The 24,846-nt window shown below is 41.2% G+C and overlaps 2 protein-coding genes across 2 annotated transcripts; one reads left to right on the forward strand and one right to left on the reverse strand.

The window, feature by feature from the left end:
• The first annotated feature begins 372 nt into the window (after positions 1-372).
• LOC113163741 (ras-related protein Rab-19-like) lies at positions 373-4,688 on the forward strand. The gene is made up of 4 exons (XM_026362641.1): positions 373-1,272; positions 2,613-2,796; positions 3,089-3,192; positions 3,290-4,688. Exons 1-4 carry the CDS (start codon positions 1,078-1,080, stop codon positions 3,473-3,475), a joined length of 669 nt encoding a protein of 222 aa, XP_026218426.1. The 5' UTR covers positions 373-1,077; the 3' UTR covers positions 3,476-4,688.
• Positions 4,689-5,089: 401 nt separating this feature from the next.
• Positions 5,090-22,713, reverse strand: lrrc17 (leucine rich repeat containing 17). The gene is made up of 5 exons (XM_026362638.1): positions 22,408-22,713; positions 14,870-15,221; positions 13,873-14,347; positions 7,873-8,028; positions 5,090-6,091 (listed from the first exon to the last, which is right to left on the reverse strand). Exons 2-5 carry the CDS (start codon positions 15,140-15,142, stop codon positions 5,658-5,660), a joined length of 1,338 nt encoding a protein of 445 aa, XP_026218423.1. The 5' UTR covers positions 15,143-15,221; positions 22,408-22,713; the 3' UTR covers positions 5,090-5,657.
• Positions 22,714-24,846: the final 2,133 nt, after the last annotated feature.

Below are 24,846 nucleotides of genomic sequence, written 5' to 3' on the forward strand. Positions count from 1 at the left end.
TAATGTTTTTACTATATTTGGATTCTGATGCCTATATAATACATTTTTAAATGCATAAAGTTACATTTTCATCATGAGGTGTTTCCACTTTTACTAAAGTATTGAAAGAAAGAAGTAAATTTGGAGGCTGTTGTGTTGCTTATTCATTAAAATACTGCTCACAGTAAGGATTATTCATCTTTCACAGCACACACTCACAGCTTTTTTCAGAAAGCAAGATTTGAAGATAATTCTTATCATGAATCGCATCTATAATGGTTTTCCAGTGGCTACACCACAACATGACTACATTTCCCAAGATCCAAGTGTGGTTAAAGGGGCTGGGCTCCATTCCTAGAACAGGTAAAGTGGGTTTCTATTGTTACCACAGGTGTTATGAGGAGAGAGAAAAATGCAGGCGCCTGGAAGTCAGTAAGAAGAGAAACTGATGGGAGGACACGCAGCTAAAGGGCCGGTGGAGAAAGAAACTGGCACATGTGAAAGAACGGCAGGGGACTTGGCAGCAACAAGAATCTTTTTAAATTTGGTTTTATTTAAGTTCCTGCTTTCTCTGGCAGACAGCCAACCAGAAACTGTGCAGGTGAACAAATGGGATGGCATGTGCGTTCGTGCTGTCTGCTCCTTTGGGCCGTAAAATGGGTCAACACCTGAGAAGGAGCTGAATGGAGAAGCAGGACTGATAGAGATTTGTCCAAATGAGAGAGCGCACAGGAGGGGGGACGGGCCAGACTGGACAGATACACAACACTGAGAGTTTAAAGCTGAAAACACTCAAAGCTGTGAACAGCTTATTTTACACCTAGAGAAACCGAACTTTCTCACAACCCTGAACTGGTTTTACAGGCTACTCGTGGACTGAATAAACTCACCTCAAACCTACGCTGATGACCAACTCATCAGGAAGTGGAGTTTATGTTTATGGGTGAAACTTGTTTTTTCTTTTTCTAATGTGATTCAGCATTTTTTCTTATTCAGTCAAAAAAAGACTGACTGGGTCCAAGCATTGGTCGTGATCCACAGGATCCACAGGATCATTTCCTCCATTCTCACACACTTGACTACTACTATACCTCCACCATGCAGACTCCAGGAGCTGAACACGATGACACTTTTGATTTCCTTTTTAAGATCATCCTGATTGGAGACACTAATGTTGGAAAGACGTGTGTGGTTCAGAATTTCAAGTCAGGGACTTTCTCAGACAGACAGCAGAACACCATCGGAGTGGATTTCACTGTACGAACAGTGGAAATTGAAGGGAAGAAAGTGAAGGTTGGTATCATGTGAGGTGTGTTTGAGGACGAGTATGTGTATGTGGAGAACTGTAAGGAAATGATTAATATATATAAAGTATAGAACATCAAAACTTGTTGCTTAAGCAGCCCTAGAGAATAGTAGACCTGGAAAATCATTTTAAAAATACAGTAAATGTTTTGAGACTAAACTGGGCCTGTACCAGCAGGGAAACCTGGATTATGACTCTTAAATGTCCTGATCCTTGCTGTGGGTTTTATAGAGTCAGCATCTTCTCACACAGGCTGTGCAACCTGGTTACACACTGAACACTTTAGAAAAATTTTCCATGAAAATAAAAGAAAATAAATCTCACTGCATTTCTGAAAGGCAAGTCGCACGTGACGGACCTTTTTTTAGTTTTAGTCGTTTTTGTGAGTACAGTGAGGTGTCATTTCCTCACTGTGTGTTTGACTCAAGCCACAAACAAGTCAGACCAGCTGCTCACATGAAGGACCTGTCCTTCATGTTTATCTGCTTTTAGGGACAGAAATAAACCTGAAATGACTTCTCGGTGCCATCGTTATGCAAGAGAAGGAACTACCTGGTTCCTCATGCTTCAACAGTCAAACGGTTAGCTGAGTAGCTGAGTAGCAGAGTAGCCTGCAAACCTATTTGGTTTTTTTTTTAAAGAGTGTTTATCCATAGTCGTGGCCATGGGGGAATGCACAACCTGTTGAACACACATTAACACACGTACACACAGACTGCAGGATAAGAATTCATGGTATGCATTCTCTTCTTAATGTGTCATTAACTGACCTTTTAATACAGTAGGAAATATTCAAACCATCTGCATCATGAAGTATTAACAACATTAACGGTTAAAAGAGCCATGATGTCAAACTGTACCATCCCTGATTTATGTAATGAAGCTATAAACGTTCACACGTCCTATACATATCTTAGTATAAATGGTAATATAAACACCAAGAGCAAGTTGGGCTTATGTTAAGAAAATGTAAAAAGGAAACCTGTAGTGATCTAGTTTTGTGCAGATTGTAAAAGCAGGCTTGGTTCACACTCATCGACACTGAAAACAAATGGGCCGGACTGGTGAGTCTGGTGAGTTGCTATGACAGCCGTTACCATGCTGACATGGTGTCAGATGCTCAGGGAGCATTCTGCAGCGAGAGACCAAGAAATCTGAAACACTCTTTCCCCCTGTGTGTGTGTGTGTGTGTGTGTGTGTGTGTGTGTGTGTGGATTCTGTTAATTACAATCCACAGTCATAGCCTGTTTTTTGTGCACATCAACCACTGGTCCAGTCATGTTTATCCTTAAATATAACAGAGTATGTTCAAATGCATGTGTAACAGATACAGGTGTGGGACACGGCAGGCCAGGAGAGGTTTCGCACCATCACCCAGAGCTACTACCGGAGCGCTCACGGCGCCATGATCACCTATGACATCACTCGAAGCACGACCTTTGACTCTGTGGCCCACTGGATCAAGGAAGTGGAGCTGTATGGAGCAGCCAATGTAGTGCTGGTCCTCATAGGTGAGAGTGGCTATTAAGTAATAGTAATAATCACTACTCACCTGCAGTGATAGTGTGATTAATGTGTTTGTCCTGAAGCCAGACTTAGTTTCAAAAAGTTGAACTTGTTCTTGTTTTACACTTTACGTTTCCAATACCAGTTACACTCCCCTATGTACACTTGAAATGATGGTTCTAGCATGTAAAAATGCATTCAGAGTAAAATTACCAAGAAGCTACACAGACTTTAGTGAATCCAGGCGATCTTGAGGTGTTGTTTGCATTTCTCAGCTTCCTAATTGTCTCCATCCAGGTAACAAATCTGACCTGGAGCATGAACGCCAGGTTCAGTTTGAGCAAGCCTGCAATCTGGCAAATGAGAGGGGAATACTAGTTGCTCTAGAAACATCTGCAAAGGTGATGAGTGAGCGCCTGCACGTAACACAGCTTTACTCTTTTTTTTTTATTATTATTATTGTTATTTAAAGTTCTCCGTCTCCTCCTCTGTGTTCAGGAGAGCAAGAATGTTGAAGAAGCCTTCCTGATGATGGCCAGGGAGCTGCTTTATCGTAACGGTCTTCAAGTCCACCAGGGCGACGTGGAGACCAACACACCTCGGGTTCTACTCCGAGCCAACTCTCGGCCGGTTAACGGCACAATAGCTGCCCACTCAACACCAGAGAAGAAGTCCTGTTGCTGATACTAACGTTGAAAGGCAAGACGACTAATGTTGTGGAGTGCAGTGAATGAGGAAGAAGGCGAGGGGACACTTTTAAACATGAATATTTCAAAAGAGTAAAGCAGATGACACAAAAACGCATGGATGTGGATTATGGTCAGCAAAGACCTCAAGAGCAGAGGATCTGTGCTTTAAAGAAGGTTTTGAAAAGTATTCAAAATCAATTGGAACTTCTCTTTGAACCGTCTGACCTGAAGGGAGACAGCGAGAGAGACAGCAGTGATGGATGTGATCAGCGTTGCAAGTTACAGGACGCCGGTCTCATTTATATCAACTACATATGGACTGTTTCTCTCCAGTTGATGTAATCACCTGAACAAAGTGCTGCAGGACTGTTACCTATTGTTTTACGTTTGCACTAACAGAAACAGTCGCATTGCATTGTTAGGATATCATTGTGTGTTGTCAGAACACATGATGAAGCAGGATAAAGCGTGCCTTTGCCATTAGAGGTTTTGGATAAGGGTGTTACATGTGCATTGGTGACAAATTAAGAGGGAAAACCACCAAAAAAGTGTCTTAGGAAAGTGTTGAGTTTCAGTGCACCTGCTCTGCTCATTTCTATGACTACAGGTCATCTGCATTTGTTATATCTTCACTTATTTATGTTGATTTCTCTTTAAACGGTCTCACATCTCTATGAGATATGGCTTGAAGGGGTTGGGCTGCAACTGGCGATAACTGTGAAGATGCCTACCTTGGATAGACACTAGATGTCACTTTTGCATTCACAATTAATCCAGAACTGCAGGGTGGATGCTCATCACTTTACAGATCAACATAATTTAAAACAGCTGTGACCACAAAATGTTTACATGTAACCGAATAAACGGGAAAAGGTCAAATCACCCCTGAGGCTGAACTATGCCAAGATCACTTCCTGCAAACAAGCGGCCAAACTCAAGTACAAGCTAACAAGGCTCACATCCAGCATTTAATCTGTGTTTGTCACTAACGCCAAGTTGGCAGACCTTATTTAAACACCAAGCTGGAAATGATGTATCTGTACTTGCCTCCGAAACAGCAAATCTGCATTAATGTTTGTTCATTTACAGCAGTAATGAGTGAAGCAAATATGGTAAAAGATCCAAGTGTAGTCTTACCTTTCATTCGCAATTAAAATTGTGCACTGTAAAGCAAACAATCAATCAATAATCAATGCTGTAAAACCGTCTTCTGGCTTATGGCTCCTTTCTTGTTGTCTTGGGTGCCAAGCTGTTCTGCTAAACTGTTAGATGGTTTGTATGTTAGTCCCACACTGGCAGTAAGAAATCACATATCCTGGTTTTACAATGTTTTTGAGCCCCAAATATGTCCAAGTATCCATAACTGTGGATGATAAGACAGGTTTACTGTTGATTTAAGAGCATAACCTGGTTTCAATTATGAGTTCATTACCAGTCCACTAGATGGCGCTGACTGACAGTGTACACTGTGTTTCCTGCCTTTGGCCTCCAAAAGAAATAAATAAAACACTTCCACAGAATTTTAAAAGGGTATTTGTGGTGTCAAAAAAACAATTCTGTAACTTGTACCATTGAGTTGCCAAATAAAACAAGCGAGCCACAGCTGTAATAGGCTGAACTTTTCCATCATCACTTACAGGTCTGACATCAGATCATTTATTATTATTTGGCTTGTTTTACCAGCACTTACTCCCATAAAGGCATATCTGAAACTTTCAAAAAGTGAGTCACTATGTCCAGTACATTAACACGTTTTATGTGACTAACAGTTCAATTAGTGAAACACATTTTCAGAAAAAAATAACCCAATTTTATTTCCATAAGTCTGGCAGACAATATCAAACATTAATACGAAGAAGACCAAAAGGTAGTAAAAAAAAATCCTGAACTTAGCATCAGCCAACTGTAACATAAAAGGAGAGCATCTTGTCTGTTAGAGACAAGAGAATATCTGTTTAGGTAGACTCAGCAACACGACGTTACAACTAATTTCCCAAAACTGAACTTCTGGTCATCACATTTTTCTTTAAATATAATTGTGTATTTACTGTAAATGTCAGATCACTGACTCTACACTTATTAATCCATTCTTCAGCCTGTCTACAGACCACATTTTGACTTCTCGTGTGCATTTACCTACTTACTCCACCTCACCAGTCTGTTGATGCCCCTCCAGTCTAACTCAACCTGATGATCTCAAATGTGTTGGGTGTCTTCTCTTTCAGGGGGCGAGGAAGGTGCCCCTCAGTTGTCTCCCCTACCACCTCCAGTGCCTCATTGTCCAAATCTCCTTGTCCTCCCTGTCCTGTATCTGCCCCTTCTGTTTGTTTATCCTTGGGACACTCTCCATTGTAGGTCTTGACATAATCCTCAACACGCCAGCCACTGAATTCCTGCGGCTCAGAGCAGATCAGACCAGTGTAGGAGACCCCAGGGTGGTGCTTGAGCCAGTAGATAAGGTAGTGGATGTTGTAGTCACAGATCCAGGGGTTGTTGTCGAGCGAAAGCTTGCGCAAGAAGTAGAGGTCCTCTAGTACACTGTACTGGAAGTAATGGAGGCTGTTGTTGGACAGATCAAGCTCACGGAGGTATAGCAGGCCTGCGAATGCAGCTAGGGTTGGGAGAAAAGAAACAAAAAACAACCTGTGTGAAGAAATTTAGTCCTGTGCCCTCCATTTAAACAGTTTATCATCATTTCTGTCAAAAGCAACAGCGAATGTCAGAATCTTCGTGAAAACTGCATGGATGGGGTTTTAGTAATCTCTTCTTTTTCTGTGCACATGCATGAGCGAATGTGTCTGTGTGTGTGTGTGTGTGTGTGTGTGTGTGTGTGTGTGTATAAGTAGGAGTAATGGGAGTAATGGGACAGCTGAGACTGTTTCATGCTGTCCACCAGCCTTGGGCCCAGCTTTGATCTTCACGCAGCGGAAGAGAGGAGGGAACAAGAATGGGTGGAGGAGAAAAAATGAGTCTGTGTGGAGCACATAGAAGCAGAAAAATAGTCTATAGGGTATGCAAACATTTCAGAGGGAAAAGCTAAAGAAAAAGAAAAATGGTTGCCAAGACCTGATGTTCAATTGTTTTAATTATAAAAAATAGGTAACTGGTACTGCAATTTCAACATTTAACCCTACAAGTGACAAGATAGGAGGAGGAAGGAGGAAGGAGGCAGGAAACCTAGTGCGGTCGACTTTTGTGGTCTTTTCTCAGTCAAATAAGTTGGAGCTGGATTCTGTATCATCAGAATATTATTATCCTGATAATGCATTTTTATATTCCTGCTACACCTACTACTTAAATAACGTGCATCAACTATACATGGATGTGTCATCAGTTTAAACTGTTCCAAAAACAGAAGTGCAAACATTGTGCTACTGGTGAACTGTGATATATTAGTGCTTGTGCTAAGCTCAGCTAACACATATCTGGCTGTATGGCTACATATGTAGTGCGTAGTTGTGGGAGTGGTATTGATCTTCACATCTAGCTTTGCCAAAAATATGAGAAAATAATATTTACCAAGATGTCAAACTGTTTTCTGTGATCACACTACCCAGTTGGTATGACATGCCAGTTGTTCCACGATTGTTCTTTCCATCTGTTCTTCATTTTGAATCAGTCTGACCTCACCATCCCCTGGGACTGCTGTCAGTTTTGATTGCAAAATGAGCACAAGTAAAGAGCTTAATCTCCAAGTATTTTAATCAGCACTCCCGCCGGGATCACAGATCCATAAACCAAAACAACAACGGAGACTAATGTTCGTAACCCCACCATCAGTTTTTCCAGCTTGATACATGCATTACGATTCTGTGAGCAAACAAAGAAACTGAATGGCATGACAACACGATCCAGCTCCATCGGAGGTCATAAATTAAGGGTAACACCCCCAGGCTTGCCCTGCTCTGAACTGAGCTCAGCTACAGGTTTCCATGACAAGTAAACAGACCATTTCAACGCCCCTTATCGCCATAATTGCACAGTCATAAGACTACTGCAATTAATTGTTTATCTACAGTATTGGTCATGATCCAAGTGTGTCAGCGCCTTTGTGTTCCACTAGGTTTATTTCCCTCCATGTGAGTTGCTGGAAAGAGCAAAGCTCCAGGGCAGGCAGACGTGAAACCAGACATCCTGGTGGGACTAATGAGTCTGTTGGTATTGCAGTATTGCTGAGACAGAATTGGCATTCAGAACAGATATTTAGCTTCAAAACTTTGATGTTCAACCATCTTGTGGTTCCATAATGAAGGACCTGAAAATTTCACAAACCTTTCCTTGAAGGTCTGAGAGTCATGTATTTAGTTACTTTATCCATGTTCTATTTTGAATCTCAACATAATTCAAAACATAATTTTCTACAATGGAGGTTATTGAAGGTACAGCTGTTACCTGTGTCTATATGGAGCAGGCTGTTGTTGCTGAGATTGAGCAGCTTGAGGTCTTTGGACAGCAGGAACTGTTTGGGCCTGAGATGTTTGATGCTGTTATTGGACAGATTTATCTTCACTATGTCAGATGGCAGATCAGCTGGGACATGAGTCAAACCTGCAGAAAGAGAGAAACGGACAAACATGAGGTCTGGCAACAGTGTTGAATGGAGAACAGGACTGTGTTGCAGCATTTGCTAGGATAGCAAGAGAATGTAATGCACAGCAAGTAGGCTGTTTAAGTGAATACATGTAAACAAAGACAGAAATACACTTTCATGCATTATTGATACGTTCACAGACTCGAGACAGATGTGCACACAGAAAGAAATAATAAATGAGAATCCATGATGAAAAATCCCAGAATCAGCATGAGAGCTGGAAATCAGATCTGTCTGCATCTTTATCTGTTTTCAAGATGCTGTGTGGGTTGATTGCACATTTAAAAATTTCAAGATGGAGTCGACTGTGACACCATTTATGACAATATTTCACGTCTGTGCCAGGAAGGAGTGTTTCCACACTCTTCCAATGTTTCCAGCCTCTCTCTCAGACACACTCGCACACACTTCCCACATGTAATCACTGATGATGCTAATGTATGTGACAGCAATTCTCCACATGTTCCTATGTCAATAACAGAGTCTCCCTGGAGTTTTAAATCAAAAGTCCCACTCTGAGGAAGTTTCACAAACGTTTTACCGTTTGTACCGGGTTGAGACGGTTCAAATAAAGATTTGTCACTGTCAGTGCATTTGGTCCCAAAGGTAAAAACAGCAGATGAAGTTTAAATCTACATGTGGACCTTCTCTGCAGACATGTAATAGAGCCAGATACATGTAAAGACCCTTTTATTGCACATGTTTGGAGATTTCAGCTGTTGGATCTGTCAATGCTTTGGGATTTTAATGGATTTTCAGTTTTTAGACCTGAAATCACCAAAACTAGAGAGCACATGTGCGCCACTAATCATGATGTAGATCTGTTTAAACCTGTATCATCAAATTCACCATGGGTGATTGTATTCGAAAATGTAATTACAAACATACACATATACAACATGCACACAGATGTAGCCAGTGCACTCAGGAAGTGTAATAATTACGCAGGCAGAGACATTTACAAAAGCAAAAACAGACTTTGCATTGCAAGCCAACAGTTCAGTGGGAACGTCTCTTCCAAAAGGTCTAAAGGGAATCCCATCCTGCCTGAGGTATATATGCGTCTTTGTCCAAGCACAGTCTTGGATTTGAAAATACTGAAGAAATTCTGGCTCATTCCAGCTGCAAACATCAGGCTAAAATAAAAGGTTGAGATATCGGACTTCAGCCTCTTGAGTCAAAACAAATCTTGTTTTGAATCACTGTCCAGAACAGCTCTGTGGTCTTCTGTGTTTTACAGTTAGTAAGAATAATCTCCCGTGATGTGTATTCAGTAGTGAAAGTAGGTTAAGACCGGACAAGTGGTGCCTGTGACTAGATGACCCCAGTATGTCCCTCTGGGTAGTACATTTAAAAATAAAGCTTAACTAAACATGGAAGAGAGCTATTATTAGGCCCACTATCTTGATTTGCAGTGTTATTTACTCCCTGTCTCTTTTAGAATTGCTTCCTGGAGCTAAATGTGTTACCAGCAAGTCAGATATTTTATCAGAAGCCTCTCAGTTACCTTGTGATTTTCAATGAAGCAAATATTTTAGGTGAAGTGTTCCTATTTTAACATCTGTTGGATGCCTTCAGAGTAGACTGCTGAATGAAGAATCACAACAGGAGGAGAATGTATACAGAGGGAAGGAGAACATGTACTGAGGGAAGGAGAGCAAATCTGGAAAAAAGGAAAGTCATTCATTCAAAACAGGCCTTGGACTGGGTTTGTTGAATCTGCTGGAGTCATTCTGACACACACATGAACATCTGTCCCTCTTGAATTCTTCTGTGCAAAACGTACTGGAAATCCAACAGTTTCGTCTGACCACACAGTCCACCATGATCTGAAACTTTATCATTTATTTAACTAAATTGCAACATCTGCTTTATGTCAAGGCGCCAGGTTTGAATGACCTTCTACCATAACATCCTATAGAGGTGCAGGCCATGCATGTGTTTAGTATACCACATTGTTGAGGTTGACAAAATGATGACTTTAGGGGGAGTGCTCAACATTAATCTGGACATTTATCTATATGTCCCACTGCAGAGGGTCCCTCTTTGCTTCACCATATTTTCAATGAAATGTCCAGTATTACACTCATTTTTGCAAAAGGTAATATAAACTTTTATTTGAGCATTAACAGTACCTCAGTTTGGAGCCGCTAGCATAACTCGTTTTATACTGTTTAGACAGCAGAAAGGGAAGCAGTTAATTTTTTTACACTGCTGACATGATTACTGTGGGGGTCAGCTGTGCACAGTGCAGTGGATTTTGTGGTTTGGACCTACGCCACACAGTTGACACGAGGAGTGATTGGAAGTGTTTTCTTAAGAACTTTATGCAATATAAATGTACATGTACTGCACAGTAGCAGTAGGTAGCCGTAAATTAGTTCACACCTTCCTGTTTTAATATGAGGTCATTTGCACTTGCACAAGACTAGACGTGCTATGGTTGCAAAGGAATTATATGTACATTTGAGTAAGATGGGGTTATATGTCCTGTGTACTTGAAGAAAAGAGTTTTCTTTTTTCATTTACATCACCTGTACATTCTCTCTGTGCTTCTAGTCTCTAGATTTATTAAGCGAGTTGTCATCATTTAGACAAAAGCTGTAAAGGCAGAGGTGAAGCCTTTACTAAACAAGCTGACGACTCTGTTTATAGGATATCACTATTACAGATTAATAGTATCATTCTCCAATATAATAATCTTAGGTGCTTCAATTTGTTGCACTTAAAGGAATAAGATTTACCTCTGCACAGCTTTAACTACTGCTGTGGTAGTGAATCTATCTGCTGCAGAAGAGTTGCGATGTGATTTATTCCTCGATTTTGTTATTAAGCAGTTCCTAACGACGCTGTCTATAAGCAACTGTTTAGGTGAATTTTCAAGCTCACAATTTGTTTTGAACACACAGATTGTACGAGAATCTGCGTATTTCTGCAAATCTTGCAACATGAATAAAGAAATAAAAAATGAAATTATATAAAAACTGCCAACTTGATTAAAAAAAGTGAACAATGAGTGAATTCACTGGAAATGGTCGAGGTCGGTCTGTTCTCACTTTGGTTTTGTGATCTTTTCACTGAGCCTGAACCCTTTGGAAAAATTAAGAGTTCTGCAGAAAACCGTCTTGGCGCATGCAGATGTTTCCTGTTTTTAGGAGAAAGTGATGTTTTATACTGTCCTTACACTCATTCATGCTCTCCACCTCTGTCTCTTGCTTAGGTCACAAGAAGAAGATTAATTTTTTCTGCTGAGGAAAGTATCGGGCGACCCTGACACAATGTATGTGTGTGAGCGTGTGTGACCAGGAAGCAGCGAATAGTAGATGAATCACATTTACATTAGGAGATGCTTTTAGGTTATATAGAGGATTTATAGAGAGAGAATTTATGTTGTTTAAACCTATTATTTCTCCTTTTTACTTCTCTTTTCTCTTTTTAAGGCCAAAGCAATCAGTACCACACTGTAGACGGGTTTCTGAGCAACACTAATTCTTGTGTGCAGACAGGCAAATTAGTTTTAAACTAACTCTTATACAACTTATCAAACTGTAACATTTACATTTAATACAGAGCATAATCTATTAGAAATACTACACACAAATCTATACTGTCATTTTACAGGTTTCCAGCAAGTTGCTGCATTTCCAAAAATGTCAAAGTCAAAAATATCAAGCTGTGTGAGCATCATAGTAATGAGATGTGGTATTTTTGCAAGGTCTAGTAACTAGTAATAAGTGAGTTTAACATATCTACTGCATAAGTCACTTATACAAATATGCCTTTAAATTACTCATGTCTATTTCCAATGCCAAAGTCAAGGTCCCATCACTGAAAAACACATGTTTAAGAACTCCCATATTAACTCTAACCACCCTGATCACTAGTGATCTCCAGTGAGAATGACGCGGAGCCCGAAATCTGCTGTGGTTGACCTCAAAGAAATAGTCTTTAAGTCAGAGAGAGGGAGGCATGGAGACAGGAAAGAAAAACAGAGAGGAAAAGACAGACAAGAAAAAAATATACAGTAGGGTACATACTGTAGTCAAGGTTCAGAGTATGTTTCTACTCTCCTCTGGATTTAGTCTTTAGTTCCACCTCCTCATATACATGCTCATTATCTCTACAATTTATTTCCACTTAATCTGTGTATTTTTAGATCATGGTCATTAAAATCCCTATTTCTCAGTCTGACTGAGATTTTCAGAGAAGGCATGAATGCATGATACTGTACTTTTCTAAGGTCTCATTTGCTTGCTCTGTGTAAAATCCACATAATGTGAAAGAGACAAGGAAACTTAAGATACTTTGATAGACAGAGACTCCCTAAAATATACAATCCATCATGTGTTCTGCGATCATATTGCATAACACCAAAGATATGACCTAGTGTTTAGATTATACACTCACAGAAACAAAAATAAATAATAGAACTAATAAAACTAGTTAAAACATTAAAGCTGGAAATCACTGCAGTGAAACACAAAACAACTACATGTATATGGGCACCCAATCAAAAGCACAGAAACCATATGCTGTGGATGGACAATATATCACATATCACATTAATGCTGAGCAACACTGAGAAGGAGGCAGAATGGGGAGCTGTTTCCATCCATTTCCAAATGGATAGGAGAGTTAGCCTGTGAGAAAAACAGAGAAACCACATTGTGGTTCAGATAAAGAATCAATTGCAAAGCCCAACTGTAGGGGGAAAAAAATAATTAGGAAAATATGCAAAATGCTTCATCGAGAATTTACACGACACAGATGCTGCATTGTGTGGTTTTGGCTTGATGGTGCTCTGTGAAGGATGGCTTTATGTGACGGGCATAAGGCCTCCATTTATGGATGCACTCAACTGCTTATTTCAATCTGGGAGATGGACACGGACAATGATTCAGTTCTGCATGCTGACAGTGGATGCCATTTGGGTGTCAGAGGAGTTATGTCTAAGTACTTTGAAGCAGTCAGAGCTAAAGGACTAAAGATGAAGATGAAAGGGAGAAGATGGGGGGGAAAAAGGGCCCACATACTGTATAGGAGTGATCTTTTGGCACAAATTCGGCATTTGACATCTCTGTCTTTCTAAAAAGCCCTAAAACAAATTGTTTTATAGAGCTCTGTAGACGTTAAAGACATTATTACAGTATATTTGCCTCAAAGTGGCATTTTGACACAGCAACAGAACCAGACCAGAAAGAAAGTAGGGAACGCACTCAACCCTTCTCCACGCCTTTTGACTTTGACAGATGCCTAACTGTTTCTGTCTTTTCTCCAATTTCTTCTGCCTGCAGACTCGGTATGAAAACAGAAAAAATACAAACAGGCAGAGAAACTGCTTGTTATTACAAGTTTCTAAATGAAACAGACACAAATCTGCAGAAAGTTAATGAATGCATGATTAAAACTAGAAGGCAGTATAATGCAACTCAGATGGTGCAGTATTCGCACAAGAACACAAACACATCATATGATGCAAGTCAATCACAGGGAGTAAGATGTCCACATGTAAAAGTCTCAACTTTCACTCTAACCTTAAACCAAAAGCTGTTGTGTGCCACTTTGGGATACTGGTCAAACATGGTCTCGGTGTGTCTCTCTCACAGGCTTCTGAAAACAAGAGTGAGCACTCTCACTCAAAACCAACCAATCGTCTACTAGTCACTGTGATTCTAACAAAATATCTTGGAAATCCGCCTCACGGTTGTTCAGTCAGCACCAAAATGGTGGACAATCCATCATCACAGTTCCTACAGCCCTATTTGTACACTAATCATGCTCTGAACCTGATATTCTCTCACCTTTGTTGCTGCAGTCCAGAAGAAGACTAGGGAACATGTAGGTCTGACACATAGGTGTGAACTTCGGCTTGACAGGTGGAGGCTTCGGTCTCCCAATCGCTCCGTCCTCTTCCTTCTTTTCACACAACGAGTCAACATTCAGCTTCTTCAGCTTCTGGCCTTTTAGCAACAGGGGCTCCTCACACTTGGCATAGTTGCCCAGGTTGCGATTGCTGGGCACCTGCAGCATCCTGATCAGGCTATCCAAAGAGCAGTGGCAGCTCCAGGGGTTGTCATATAGACGGAGGTAGGTGAGGCGAGGCAGAGGCAGCAGCACATCCTCAGAGGTTGTTTTCAGGCTGTTGTGCTGAAGGAGCAGAGTGGTGAGCTGGGAAAGGCCGCTGAAGGCTCCCTCCTCCACCATGGAGATGTCATTCTGCTGGAGGTCCAGGCTCTTCAGCCGGGTGAACTGGGCGAACATGTTGTCCCTCAAAACCTGAAGGAAGAAACATGAACTGAACTTAAGCTGAAGCAAACTCCATTTAGAGAAAGTCGGGACTTCTTCTAAAATGCTATTGAAAATTAAAATCTGTTACATGTCAGTTCACTTAGATCTGACATATGTGCAAAGATTTTCAGATTATTTTTCTGTATTTCCGTTTGTAGCTCGTCTGTTTTCATTTCTAACTTCGCAGAACAAAGCATTTTGTTTCATTCCTCCCAACACCTGTGCCACGCATCCTATGCGCTCATTCAGACACACAAAAAAATCTATGCACACATAGCGGGAAAAGTCTGTTTGATCTCTGCCTCAAACAAATGGTGCACATATGCTCATTTTATCAAAACGCTGGCTGGGTTTAGGTTCAGTGTGAAAGTTTGAGACTGTAACTCAAAGAAAACTCCCTGAGTTTGTTGATGATTGTTAGTTGTATCATCTAACTGAGCTGTGGCAGGTGATCTATGTCTTCCATCATATTTGCAGCATGCAAATAGAAACTGCCTTTGCAGCATGTACCTGAATCTTATTTCTTGCCAGCAGCAGATGTTGAATATCTTTGGGCCAGTCCTGCATCACAGAGGTCAGCTGCTTGTCCTGACAGTCCAGGTACTTCTCTCCTGCCTCCATGTATTCCTTACACTCCTGAGTTTGACGCCTCATGACTCTGGACCTGCCTCTGCCCCGTACACGACCTGCAGCATTCCCGTTCGCCGCCCTTGAACGATGGCCTCTCCGGGGCTCAGCTGAATGTACGAGCAGCAAGAGGAGGAGTGTGACAAGGAGACGCATGATGGGAGAGAAGAGGAATCAGGTCGACCTGTTGTCAGATGACTGGTGCACAGGATGGGACACAGGAGGCCAGTCACAGCTGTGTGAAGAGGAAAAACAGAGGAAGAGAGAGTGGGAGGTGAATTTTCACCTTCAGTGGCCAGTTCACATAAACTAACTCGCATTTACACATTTGGAATTGAGCTATTTTGCTGACAAGTTACAACAATCACTGCAGGGTGCAGCTGTTTTATAGTTTGAGGACATTGCAGTGAGTGAATTAAGCCCCAATTTACTCGTTCCTTAGGTATAAATTACTCATTTATAGTCATTTGTACTTGCATGCAATATATTGTAAGAATGTAAAACTAAATAATGGGCAAATCATACGTGAGACAATGAGTAAGAGAAAGCTTTAATTAAAGGAAAGTCTCTTTGTATTTGTGAATGCAATGAAATGCAATGCAGTGATTTGCCTTGGTGGCATGTTAGGACATGCGAACAATAAAAATGTTAATAGCACACATGTTGAAAGAATTAGTGCAGGGAGAGGAAAGTGGGGGAGAGAGAGGAACAGCAAAACCAACTGAAGGAAAAGAAAGAGAGAAAATTGTTACGTTGCCATCTTAAGAGTTAAAATGTGGACATTGTAAAGTGCTAGTGCTATTTCAGTGCAGACACCCAATGAAAGTTCTGCCAGAGAGATGTGGCTGTTTCTCTCGTCATCGCCTCATGCCATCTTTCTAAACATGCTGTCTATCTCAAATCAATCTACTGTAGTATGTTTTACCAGGTGTTTAAGCCCATTCCTCACAAAAAAAAGTAAATTCTATCTGTTGCGTTAAAGTCATTATCTGACTTTTCCTTCTTTCCTACTGTCTTTGCGACATTTTTCCTCTTTTATTGCTGCTGTCTTACCATTTGTGCTGCCAAATTGCAAAACTGTCATCAGACACAAATATGAAAATTCCAGCACTGGAAATATGAATATTTATAGCCCATTAATGGCGACTTTTTTTTTTGTCACTCTGTCACTTGTTCTTTTTGGCCTTCCTGATTGGAAGTCACCGCTGATTTGTGAATATGTGTACATGGGTGTGCACTTTTATAGTAAAATAAGTGAGTCATGGTTCCATTGTGTGATCAGAGGCAGAGAGGCAAGGTCCACAGATTTGCCAAAATACACCCTGAACACACACGCACACAAACACACACATGTGCATGCTGACTCAGTGCAACTGCACCAAACCGCAGCCCCCTTACAGTCTTCCAGTCTCTCATACAGTGGAACAAGCCTGTCAGTGCAGATGGTGCCATTCCATTGTGAATAACAGACTGGGTATTTTAGCTAGATGCAGACAGAAACAGCTGAAAATGCATCTGGGGACGCATTTTCCTGCCCATCACCAACCACTCTTCAACTGTCCAATTTTTCGGTATTCAACACATACACTGAGCCAGAATTGGTCTTCTCGGCCTTAAGCTGTTGCTTATGTCTTTATTCTTTCCCTATATTTACGTATAAACCTTCATAGATTTATGTGTTTGTTGTTCATATGCCTGGATACTGTACAGACGCTGCAAACACATGTTCTTGTGTGTGTGTGTGTGTGTGTGTGTATGTGTGTGTGTGTGTATTGCGTTAATGTGCAGCTGATGAGAGACATGTTTCAACACATGGTGTAACCTGCGCCAGTCCAAACATCAGACTAGACTAGAATGAGGTGGAAAACTTGGAGAGGGGTCTTGATTGGACTCAGACATAGCCTCCGGGGCTTAGTCATCAGATCTAGTACAGGTGCTTGATATAAACTACTGTGGTCCAACTGTACCTTTGCTGTGCAGCTAAATGGGTAAAACATGGCAAGAATACAGCTACAGCACACAGAAACACACTCCATTCCAGTGTAGTCTCATCCTACTGTACGCATAATGTGGAAAAACCAACAGTGTCCGCCACCTCCAGAACAGCTCCAGTCCCCTACTGTAGGGATGTTTATCAGTACCAGAATAACTAGTACACCACACCTTCAGCTACATGCTTCTTGTGGCGAGCTCTGAAAACATACGCACACCCGCAAACCTCTGCAATTACATGATTATGGCCGGCCCATCGTCCAAGCATGTGTGTCTTGACTTTATGACTGTGGCCACTTAAGCTGTGTTGATAAATGGCTCATTGTTAAATGAGAGCATCTGCATTAGCTTTTTTTCTTGACTCCTTCCTTAAGAAGTGGTGTGATGATGGAGCCGGGTATAAAGTCCAATACCATCTTTTTTTTTCATCACAAAAGAAAGTTTCTCAACACTTTTTTTCCCTCTCACTTCCTCTTTAATCAATGCACCAACCATGTCAAAGCCATCTGGACCAGCGCTGGTACCATTAAGATCTTTTCAACATCCCAGCTGTTCAGCAAAAGTGCATCCAGCCCTTCTTGGAAAACTAGAGCTTCAGTCAGCCAGCAATATTCAAGACACTGTCCAGGGTGGACCATAACAAACCCACTCAAGCAAATCCCATGCCTGCGGGTACTTTCTGCCCATACCAACCTGAATTAAGTCTTCCAGTCTACTATTATTTCCCACCCTCCTGCCCTCTGGGGGAGGTCCTTCCCTGTCTGTAAACATCCAATAGATAGCCCTCAGGACTTTACTCATTTATTTTCTCTGGGGAATTCCTCTAAATACAATGCAGACTGTTTTTGCTTCCACTGCCATCTATCCTGAACCATAATAAAGTTTGGTCTGGACATGAAATGTGGTTGCAAAATGTCTCTAATATTGGACTGTATGCAAATAAGCTTCTAGGAAAGAACCCAATGCCTTTGTGCAAAGTGTGAGGGGTGATCTGATCATGCTGTGTGTATGTTTGTGTCAGCAATGTGCATTGCACTGTTTTTACAGAAGAAGAATGAACCATTTTTTTCTATGTCACTGCCTAAGAGAGCTTGAATGTTTGTGTTTTGGTGATTCCTAAATGCTAATGCGAGTGGAGTTTAAGTGACTCAAGGTCAGTGTATTAGCTGTAATACTGTTGGCTTTTAAATTGAGTGCTTATTATTGGACAATTAGTTTTTTTGTTAAGATTCCTGACTCCGTTTTCAACATTTTCACTTTTCAACCACAGGTGGATTAGACTGCGAGACCGCATTCATACACCATTGCCAGTAAAGCCTTGAGAGTATAATTACATCATAAGGTGCGATAGAGCTCTACTTACCAGTGTTCGCTGAACAGAGACTTACTTTATCACTGTGCCCGAATGTGCAGAGCAAATGGAAAAATCGTCATTTGGTAAATTACATTAAATCTTTTTAATGGATTTTCAAACTAAAACAATTTACTGAGCCAGTCTCTTAGACAAGTATAAGGGGAGCGAGTATTCAGCACAAGTGTGCACTCAATGAAAACAAACTATGGAATAAATGCTCTCTGTGGAATTTGTTTTGGGGAACAGTGCGCAGGGAGTGTAGACTTAATCTCATTTCCAAGTGAATACCATGTGTCTCTGTGTTGTACCTGTGCCTTTTCTTCATATATAACAACTACTAACTACCATTCTCATCATTCTTTCTCTGTGTTGTCTTCTGATGAGAGTGAGAATATGTATATTAAAATAATATAATGCCAGAAGTCAAAGTGTAAATATGTGGATGATGCTGCAAAAACCTCCACATGGCACAGACACAAAAGCAAATACAAAACATTCTAATGTACCAGTACTATTATTCATGACATACAGATACTACTCATAAAGGGACTGCATGAAAAACACACGAGGGAAACACATGCTGTGTGTCTGTGTGTGTTTTCTTCATTGTCTGTGGGCTCAAATGGGTCATTTGGACTCAGCAGACTGGAGGAAACACAGACAACTTGGATTCTTAGACCATCACATACCACCTACATTAGGAAGAGAGGGTTTAAAGAAGAAGAGACACTGACAGCTTACAAAATTGTAAACCTTTTCCAAACAATGTCTCAGAGTGGAAAGAAACCGCAGGGACAAAGTGGAAGAAGGACGGGAACAGAATGGCAGCTTAAAGACAAGATGAATCTCAGGAGCTGCGTAGGGAAGACAATATTGTGACACCAACTTAAGGGAAACTCCTCTTGGTGAATATGGGAGACATATTCATGAAGTTTCAGGTGATGCTACTGAGCTTCATGCAAGAATGTTTTTAAAATCCTTTAACATTAAAGGGTTTCACATGCAGGTCATAATACAGGATCACTTTCAGTTTTGTCCAGATTCCAGTCATAAAAATCAGTCATGTTTGGCTCCGAATAGTCTGCGGCTCAATCTAGTGGCAAGACTTGAATCTAAACCACTGGTGGTCTATCCAGTTTTTTTTCCCACCAGTGCAGAGAGTTTACATAATCAGGCTGAAACACATGTCTGCCTGGCTTGCAATACAAAAGTGCTGCAAACCTGACTAAGGAATAAGGAAGACAAAAAACAAAAACTAGAAAAATCTTGTCCATGCCTATTCATGTCCTGGTTCACCTCAGCATAGCCTTAAAGCTGAGCTACCTGTGACTGTGCAGCCTCAAGGCTGCCAGCAGACGCTGTTCTTGCTCCAATAACAGTTGAACAGGTCAGTGGGGATGGAAAGAGTTTGGATCTCCAGCAAAAAAATATAGAAAACACAAAGGCCACTGTGTTACAGAGAGAAGGTGAGAACAAGCAGGGGTGACTGCAAAACCAGGAACATGCTTTCTCTTCTTAATAGAAAAATGTAATGAATTCAGCTCCAAGCTGCATGTATGGATAAGGTAGCAGCCAGTTAGCCATTCAAGCAGTTAATTGCAGAAAAGAGAACTGGAGAGTTGGAGAAAGGAGTAAGATTACATATCGTCTGCCAGCAAGCCTCCCAGTAAGATGACTTTACTTTGTTTCCTTTGGGCTGAGATTTGTGTGTGTGTGTGTGTGTGTGTGTGTGTGGTGTGTGTTTACGTGCCCAGAGGTCTTGTTACCATGTTACAGCCCCACCAGCTGGCTATAAGAAAAAGACAAAGAGGAGGACATGGACAGAATGACAGTTTAGACTAGGAGCGTTTAAGGAGAAAGGGAGGGAAGAAGAACAACCACAAAACCCGAGAATGAGACAGGGACAGACACATAGTGTGTATGTAGAGAGAGCGAGCGAGACTGGGAGAGAGAGGGAGAGAGAGAGGAGAACCCTCACACATCCATGAGAGTCTAATTGAAACCAGACAAGTTCATTTCTGCAGAGGCAAAAGGGACAGAAAAAAAAAACATGAGGTAAAAAATATGACACTTTTCAGAGAGGTCAGATGTGGTGGACTCTCAAAAACAAACATCAGAATGATAAGTTTTCTGATGGAAACGAGCCAAACCGTGTGCCTTCCTGTGTGTGTGTGTGTGTGTGTGTGTGTGTGTTTCTTTACAGTATAGCCATGTGAAAGCCGTTCTTGTCTATTCTTGACTCCAAACATAGACACAAAAATAGCAACTACAACCAACACAAAATGTCAGTGTCTGTGAGTCCATGCAACTCCTGTCTGTGTGTGAGGGTGACAAGCGGCCAGCTGATGTTACGCAGGCATCGCTGCGGTCTCCCCCTGATTCTTGGCTGCATCTAATCCCGATCTGAAAGTGCTAACTACAAAAGACTCAGCTCCATCATAAAACATTAAACACGGGATTACTGTGAAGCTTAAATGTGTCAGGTTTATAAATCCTGGAGTAGAAACATGAAGAATTGGGGAAATCATTTATTTTACTGTTGTGCAACATCCTACTGTGATTTCTGCTGCCTGTTGTTTTCCTTTAGAAATATAGACTGAGTCATGAGTTGTTTAAAAGAGCTCAAACGCAGCCATACAAACACAGAATATCAGACAAGCTATGCTGATTGCTTTGGACTGGTGTCAAACACATCTGCAGCTTAGGCTAGTTCTCCCACTCCCACTCCAAAATGTTCCACTTAAACCTAACTGTGGCAAGCTGAAACAGCAGAAAATTAAGTTAAAGGGACCATGGTACTTTGTAATCAGGTTAAACTTGCAAGTCAAGCTTTTTCTCTTCCCCCTTTTTTCCCCGTGGTGCAGAATTCCAAAGTGAAACCATACATTGCTCCACTGTGCCACTGCATGTGGCTGCAATCTTACTGAAAACTACAGGGGCATGTAACTTCCAGTAAAGATATGCAGACAGCTGCACACACACATATTTAGATATAGATGCCTTAACTAGTAAATACACTCTACATATAATACTTGTTCAGCAGAATTCCCATTGGATTCTTGGAATATTATGTAATTTCATCCTCATCGCTGTCTGAAAATCATACAGCAAACCCCACATTCTCCTAATCCTATTTCATTTTTAACAACAACAGTTGGCTGAGTTTGACCATGAGTCATTTTCTGGGCATCCAGAGTTCAGAGTTACAGTACCAAGTAAGTCTAAGCGGATAAATTAGCCCCTCGCTACGGAAGAAGTTCTCCCCCTAGTTCTACCTACTGGGCTGCACAGGCAGCATTTTAAGTTGTGCAGAACAACTGTGTAAATCTAGCAACCGAATGCTTTCTTTGCTGCAGAATTCATCTTTCATTGAGGGAAAATCAACATGAACATCAGGGTGCAATGACCGTCCATAAACTTGGCACAAGTTGAACAAATCCAAACAGGAGTTTAACATTAGAAAAAAAAACTTCACCAATATCAAGTTCTGAGCTGGAATTTGATGTAATGTAAACAAGAATTCAGAGCTTGTTTGGAGTTTCGGGGACTTCTGAATTGCCAAAATGCACAGTCCAATTAAGACATTGCATGTTATGCAAGCAGGCTCCCTGTTTTGTAAAAAGCTGAGCTCAGTCCATTCATACCTTCACATGGGAAATGTTATCATGCCTGTGCAGGAAACGGTATACCTGTTGCTGCAACACATCTTTAAATTGCTTATCATAAAGCACTTAGTGAGCTCTCAAAATGACCACCTTCATTGCTTCTTGTCTACACAGTCATTGTCTGCATGGGAACAAAGGAGGAAGACAAGGGGGAGCCAGATGTCATGTAAAGCTTTGGAGAAAAGAAAATTGCAGAAATAAGCAGTTCACATCAAGATTAAAATAGCATGCTGGTTTATTCTTAGCCTTCAGGGAATCTGATTTTATCACCAAGGACTAAACTTTGGACTAAGAGTTTCTTGCATATGGATTCTTTTCTGAGGAAGACTGCAACTTGCTGTGGTTTTCAGTAGGCTACTTTCTTGTAGGTACGTAAATTTGAAGGCACAATATGAAGGTTGTAGTCCTACCTATGCAGGGAGCGTATCTGGCTCTGGCTCTTCCACTAGGACCTGCAGATCTCCAGTTGGTCCCGTGTCCCAGGCTCCTAATCCTGTCATGAGCGCTGCGTCTAAGCCAAAAAAATCTGCCTGGCTGCCTGTAAACCTAGAGCATGGAGTAAGGGATGAAAGACTGGGTGATCCTCCACTCTCTCTCCCCCTCTTTTTTTCTCTCTCTGTCTCTCCCCCTCTCTCTCCCTCTCTCCAGCTGCATGCACTGAGTGATTGACTACTGCCTTATACAACCTGCCCCTCTTGCACTCTCTCTCTCTCTCTCTCTTTTGCTTTTCACCCACTCAGCTGGATCGCACCGAGAGTGTGAGGAAAGAGACGGTGAGAGAGAGAGATATAGCAAATGAAAAACTGATTCTCAAAGGAGCCACAAGGCTGCATCTGGTTTAGTGTTTACACACACAGACACACACACACACACACACTTGTGTAGGAGGACTGCAACCCCACACTGGTCCCCTCAGTGAAACCAATGCTGTGCTATATGCTGCTAAGTGCAAACACTCACCTAACACCCATGTGCTCATCTGTCTGCTCTTCTGTCATGCTCACTGTGGAAGGAAGAAGACTTAGGGATGTAAATCATCTCAGGTTTGTTCCAAAATAGCCTCGGTTTACTTTCAACATCTGCCTTTGATCACTGCTTGAGTAGAGGATCACTACTTTGTTATTAGACCTTGGAAGATGTTACCATGCATTTTACAGGCAACACTTGTGGTTTCCCAGGGTTTTGTAAACAGCTTGCCACCCATAATTCATAGTACTGCAAGAAGCTGAACCAACCTCTGTGATGGTATTTTACTTTTTGGGTTCCCTTTTATTTTGGCTCTTTGAGCTAAAAACACTTTAATTTGCTATTTTATGTCAAAGCTGAAGCGAGACTTTTAACCTGCAACCCGAAAACCTTAGTATTGATCTAATATTCTCAAAATGACTCAGCAAGTAAATAAATAAACAACATTTGCAATTTACCAGTCTATACAACTGCATTCCTGTCAACTATCACAAACTAGTTACATCAGCTCATGGTACTTAACATTATCAGATGCCAATTTCGAATTTCAGTCTCAAGTATCTGTACTTGGGCCATTTGTTACCAAAGAACTTTTTTAATTTGTAACTTTAATATATATTTTATTATAAAATAATGTATTTTCAAAATGTTGATGCAAGTGTTCTGTTACACAACACAGAGCTTCAGGCAGATGAATGAAAACCAGTTCTTTACATCTCTGTGGACTCTTTGTGTCTTGCTGGAGGTACATTATTTGTAATTGTTTTGCACTGTAATGTTTCTCTACTCCCAGTATTTACTCGACTGAAGCAGCAAGATTCCCACAGTAGCCGGACACTCCCTATCACTTGTTACTAACATGAATCAGTCGGTCTCTCAGATACAAAACAGCTCCCATGGGAATAGTTTAATCTGCCAGATCAGGGCACTCTGCGTAGTTTTTGTGGTACCACAGTGATCCCTGATAATCAGCATACTGCCTTCTCTTCCCTTCTCTTCTCTCCTCTTCTCTTCTCTTCATCAGCACTGAGTAAAACAGCTCCATATTTGGATCACCATTCTGCACCGTCCTAAATAGACTGTTTACTGCCAAACGCTTCAGGGCACTTACACCAGAACAACTGTCTTTAGTTAACAGGAGGAGCTGGGGTGGAAACCCAAGGAGTTTTTCTGCTGGCTACAAAGCACTTAACCTGTCTGTTTAACAGTGTTTAGTGGACATACAGTAGTCTCCCTCAAACATGCAAGCACCTATTATACATACTTATCTGCAGAAGCATGCATGCATGTGTTTATTATGTCCCAGGATGAGAGGGGCTGTTTGTGTGCCAGGCCAGCTATGGTGCCAGTGGGGAGATGAAGGATGCACACACCATATTACACTACTCCAAACACACTTTTTGAAGTACCAGATTGACTTCAGAGCTCAGTGCAGCCTTCAATGCATTCTTATGACCTGTACATGACATTCCAAACAGATAAAAATGTAACGTGTGAGAATTCAAGGTGTGCTTGTGCCCTGTTTTATCAGCAAAATGTTGATATCACTGAATTTCCTGGGAGGTAGGATTTAATTTAGATGTCCTTGATGGTGATTTATTCTAATTGGAATCTTTAGAGACTGGTTAGTTGTCGTGTAAAGTAAACATGAAAACCTACCCTATAATTAGCCTAAGGTTGCATTTCCTCCATCTCCAGCAATCACCACAGGGAGAACATGATATAAATGGTAGTTGCAGTGATTTCCTGTATAAAAAAACAGCTCCCCTAAATCTTGCTTGACCAAAGACAAACTACTTCTTTCCTTTAGTCCTATTGATTGTGACCAAACCACAGAGAACTATTACCTCACTCAACAGTTCCTCTCAGTATTTCCCTCCTAA

The sequence above is a fragment of the Anabas testudineus genome, chromosome 23 (genome assembly GCF_900324465.2).
Source record: "Anabas testudineus chromosome 23, fAnaTes1.2, whole genome shotgun sequence".
NCBI classification, from domain to species: Eukaryota; Metazoa; Chordata; class Actinopteri; order Anabantiformes; family Anabantidae; genus Anabas; species Anabas testudineus.

Coding starts and splice junctions, on each gene's coding strand:
- LOC113163741 (XM_026362641.1), top strand. CDS start 1,078: ATGCAGACTCCAGGAGCTGAACACGATGACACTTTTGATTTCCTTTTT. Junction 2,797..3,088: donor TGTAGTGCTGGTCCTCATAG/GTGAGAGTGGCT, acceptor GTCTCCATCCAG/GTAACAAATCTGACCTGGAG. Junction 3,193..3,289: donor CTCTAGAAACATCTGCAAAG/GTGATGAGTGAG, acceptor CTCTGTGTTCAG/GAGAGCAAGAATGTTGAAGA.
- lrrc17 (XM_026362638.1), bottom strand. CDS start 15,142: ATGCGTCTCCTTGTCACACTCCTCCTCTTGCTGCTCGTACATTCAGCT. Junction 14,348..14,869: donor TGGCAAGAAATAAGATTCAG/GTACATGCTGCA, acceptor TTCTTCCTTCAG/GTTTTGAGGGACAACATGTT. Junction 6,092..7,872: donor CCTGCTCCATATAGACACAG/GTAACAGCTGTA, acceptor TCCCAACCCTAG/CTGCATTCGCAGGCCTGCTA.